The sequence below is a fragment of the Propithecus coquereli genome, unplaced genomic scaffold, assembly GCF_000956105.1.
Source record: "Propithecus coquereli isolate 6110/MARCELLA unplaced genomic scaffold, Pcoq_1.0 Scaffold196, whole genome shotgun sequence".
NCBI lineage: Eukaryota > Metazoa > Chordata > Mammalia > Primates > Indriidae > Propithecus > Propithecus coquereli.
The window spans coordinates 724,042-728,647 of NW_012144522.1; the positions used below are offsets into that span (position 1 = coordinate 724,042).

The 4,606-nt window shown below is 42.1% G+C and overlaps 1 protein-coding gene across 1 annotated transcript in view; it reads right to left on the reverse strand.

Moving 5' to 3' along the window:
• The window catches only part of LOC105809495 (T-cell-interacting, activating receptor on myeloid cells protein 1-like), a 2,671-nt gene extending 1,317 nt beyond the window's left edge, over window positions 1-1,354 (reverse strand). The window contains exon 1 of the mRNA XM_012643317.1: window positions 1,336-1,354. Within this exon, the coding sequence (XP_012498771.1) occupies window positions 1,336-1,354 (19 nt within the window). The remainder of the gene's footprint in view (window positions 1-1,335) is intronic.
• Window positions 1,355-4,606: the final 3,252 nt, after the last annotated feature.

A 4,606-nucleotide genomic window follows, 5' to 3' on the forward strand; every position in this document is an offset into this window, starting at 1 on the left:
TCAAATATATTTTCATTTTTAAGCTCTGTTGTTGTTTCTTGTCCTGGAGACCACATGTTGCTGAGCATCCTTTCACATATTATCGTTTCTATTTCTGATAAATTACCGATTAAATACTTTGCCCATTTTTAATTAGGTTATTTATTTTCTTAGTATGGAGTTGCAAAAATATGCAAGCAGGATACAAGTCCATTAGCGGACATATGCTTTGCAAGTCTTTTCATTTTTAACATTTTTAAAAGCAAAAGTTTCGAATTTGGGTGAAACCTACAAATCATGAATGTTTTTTCTTTTATTGTTAAAAGTTTTGTATTCTACCTAAGAAATCTTCATCTAACCTAAGGTGATGAGGATTTGTGTCCTTGTTTTCTTATGTAAGTTTTCTGGCTTTTCCCCTTATATTTAGGTCTATTATCTCTTTCAAGTTCACTTTTGTTGTCTTCTTTGACCAAGCGCGCAGCCTCGGGAGGGACACACATAGAGCAGTGAGGGAGGAGGGGACACCCTCCTCACCAGCCAGATCAGCCGAACCAACCCTGGCGATTGGTGGGGGGGCGGGGCTGTGTGACAGATGTTGCCCTCGCATCCCAAAATGTCCTTATACAAGTGAATAATTGAAGTACGATACATCCATACTGTGCAATACTACTTAGTAAAAGAAAAAAAAAGTAAGACACCATTCAGGCACACAACAACTTGGGTGGATCTCAAGGGCATTTTACTTAGTGAAAAAAATCCACTTTCAAAAACTCACATGCTGTCCAATCCCATTAATATAACAGCCTCAAAATGACAAGATTTTAGAGACGAAGAACAAATTAGTGTGTGCCAGGGTTGAGGAATGAGAAGGTGTGTGTGACCGGAAGTTTAGAATGAGGGAGATCTTTGCGAGGATGGACCAGATCAGTAGGTTGATTGCGCTGGTGGTTACCTGAATCTACACTTGTGATGCAACAACATAGAACTGGACACACACATTGTACCAATGCCAACTGGGTTTTGACATTGCAATGGAAGTGTGATGTGACCGTTGGGAGAAACTGGGTGAAGGGTACGAGGAACTTCTCTTTCCTCCTTTTGCAACTTTCTATGAATCTATAATAATCTCAAAATAAAAAGTTAAAAAATGGTATCTGATTGAAGAGGAAAAAAAATCACAATCTAAAGCACAGTCTACAATAGACACAGGTGGTCATGCATTAGAGAGCAGGAGCATCACATCACTAAATGTGCTCCACGAACTGGCAAGGTGGAGACGGCAGCCAGAGACCGTGGTAGAGAAACCAGCAAGGCATGTTTTGGTGTTCCTCACCCAGGTTGACTATCAATCCAGACCTCTGTCCGTTTCGACCATTCTTGAGCAGATAGCAGCTGAAAGGGTCTATTCTCAGCAGAAGCCACGAGGTTTACTGATTGGAGGGAGGGACAGAAAAGCCCTCCTTACACCTGAGAGTACCAGGAACAGCCGTGCCGAGAGGGCCAGCCACACCACACACAGCCCAGGAGAAGCCCCAGGCCTCCCCCAGCACCCTGAAGGATGCAGAGGACGAAACCAGGCGCTGGCTGCTGCCCTGACTTCAGATTTAACAGTTGCAAAAGGAGAATCTCCACTGTAACTATGTGAGAAGAAACAAGACTCATCGATCATCCGATGAAAACCACCACAATGGGCCCTCCCGTTACGACAGGGGACCGGTTCATCGTCTGTGGCCAACGTAGCTCACTCTCACTCTGTAAACCTGTCCTGTCCTTCCTCAATGAACTTCATTTCACGCTTGCAAAAAAAAAAAAGAAAATGAAAGAAAACCAGCACGATGAAAGGAAATAAATAAAACAAGGACTTACATCTAAGAGAATCGTGTACATTATGAGCAGAAATTAATTTTTATAAGTACAACCTCAGAGTTATAAGAAAGGACATAATAGTTCTAAAGTAAGAATGAGTATTTATGAAAAAGAGGGATATTATTAGCAAGAAACTACAACGGATCTTAAAAAATGGAAATATGACTTCCTGTGACTGGCGTGTTTCCCTCAGCGCAGTGTCCTTCAGCCTCATTCGTGTCATTGTGAATGACAAGAATTTCCTCTTTTTAAAGGCTGATAGTCTTCTACTGTGTATATAACATATACCACATCTTCTTTCTTCATCTTCATCTTCTTTCTTTTTTATTGATGCGTAATAGATATACATAGTTTTGGGATACGTGTGATAATTTGATACATTCACATAATTTGTAAAGATCAAATCAGTGTGCTTGGGATGTTCATCACCTTAAATATTTGTCTTTTCTTTGTGCTAGAACTATGTGAATTCTTCTCTTCTAGCTATTTTGAAATATGCCATAGATTATTGTAAACTGTAGTCACCCGACTGATTTCTCTAACACCGGGTCTTATTTCTTCTGTCAGACCGTATGTTCGTACTCATTAATCAGCTTCTGTTTATCCCTCTGGCTTCCCTACTCTTGCTGGCCTCTGGTGACCACCAACCTATTCTCCATCTTGATGAGATCCACTTTTTTAGCTCCCACATACTGAGTAAGACCACGCAATATCTGTCTTTCAGTGCTTGGCGTATTCGACTCAATGTAATGACCTCCAGTTCCATTCTGTTGCTGCAAATGACAAGATTTCATTCTTTCTCTCTGGGTGAAGAATATTCCATTCTATATATGGACCACATTTTCTTTATCCTTTCATTGGCTGATGGGCACTTAGATTGATTCAACGGCTTGAAATAGCCAATTTAAAATAAATAAATAAATGCAAATATACAAAATGCAAATTTTATACATGCACCAGAAATACTGGATACCACTCAAGGGCAAATGGATGCCATGGAATGGACTGGAATTCTCCAAAACTATGTAAAATATCAGAAAAATGTGAAATAAAATTTAAAACATGTGTATGATAAGTACATAAATTCAAATATTTGGCCAATTGTTTGCGCAGAAGTATAAAACAGGGAGAGTGGAGGGGAAGCAATGTAAATATTATACAGGAAGCAATGTCTCCTCCACTTTCACATGGAGGAAGAGTTCCCCGCAGCCGAGAGTGCACCTGCTACCCAGCCTGACTCTGAAGTTTTTAGTATTTATTCAAGTACACAAAAACATACTAGGTGAGTCTCATGTCCAGTTCTGTCCTCTGTCCCAGGTGAGAAGTACAGGAAGAAGAAAGCCGTCATCCCGTCCTTGAGCGCATCCCGATGGAGTCGAGAATGCAGGTCCCACAGAACACTGCTAAGGATCAGCCAGTCTAACTTATCATTCCCCTGGCACTTGTGGGTTCTCTGGGTAGAGAAGGACAGATCTGAGGTTAGGGGAAGGTGGGGGAGGAGGAATATTGTTTCTCCTGGCCTCCAAACACAGGTTCTCAACCGGGGGAGCAGCACCCCGACTTCCCGCCCACCCCATCCAGGAATGTTTCAAAAGACATGATAGCAGTTGCTTTCTTTCTTGTTCCAAAATGATTAGGGCTTCAACTGATGTTTCCAATGGGAAGGCAAAATACATGCTAAAAGTTCCTAAGATGAACAGGATAGTCTCACAGAGTAAAGAAATAACCTTCCTAAAATGCCATTTGTGCCCGTGTTGAGAGACACGGGAAGTCCCCAAGGGAGAGTCCGGTGTTCAGAGAACTCCCCGTCGCTACAACCGCGTGCTGAAAAGAGAAGCGCTCGCATTCGCAATAGCCGAGATTCAGAATTGGAATGTTCCTGACACAAAGAAATGTTAAATGTCTGAGGCGATGGATACCCCAATTACGCCGATTTGATTAATTCACATCGTATGTCCATATCAAAACATCACATGTACCCTATAAAGATACACAACAATTATGTACCCATAATAATTAAAAAAAAAAGAAAGAAAGAAAAAGAAAAGAGAAGCGCTCCGTTTTATGTCGATCCATGTGGAGACTCCTTCTGGCTATACCAGACTTCCACCAGGAAAGCCCCCATAGTCACCATGATTATGGCAGCCAGACACAGCCGGACGAGGTTTCCCGTGGTGTAGTCGCCTGGGGAAATGGAAACAGAGAACGGCTTAGGCATTGACCGTAAAAGAGTAACCCTCCTTCTCAAAGGGATCTACCACGTCTGACAGTCACTTGCTCACTTGTACTTCCTGGCCAGTGGCCAGCTGTACCTTCATTAAAGTTATAATCCTGAAAACAAAATGCTGGGCTTTGCCAGAGTTGACTGGTCTGTCCATCGCCTTTCCTTCATGTTCTCTAGTCTTTCATTTCATTGTTCTTCATCTCATTTCTATCTTCCCACATTTCCTATTTCCCTTTTCCCTACATATACTTGGAATCAGGCTTGGGAGCAACATGGAAGACTGAAGGAGCTCCCCATAGCACTGAAATTCATCAACCTCTTCATGCTACCAGATTCAACTTCACACAGGCAACGAGCTTTAAAGGGAGCTTAAGCTCAGCAACTTAGCCTTGGACCGCTGCGTAGCTCAGCTTCACTCAGGAAGAGATGGAGGCCGGCCTTGGTTCTGGTGCCTCAATAGAAGCCCGTATTTATCACACTGACTGGCACATTGGAAAATTTTTTTTTCCTTGGGGCCATGATGTTTTATTATGAAAA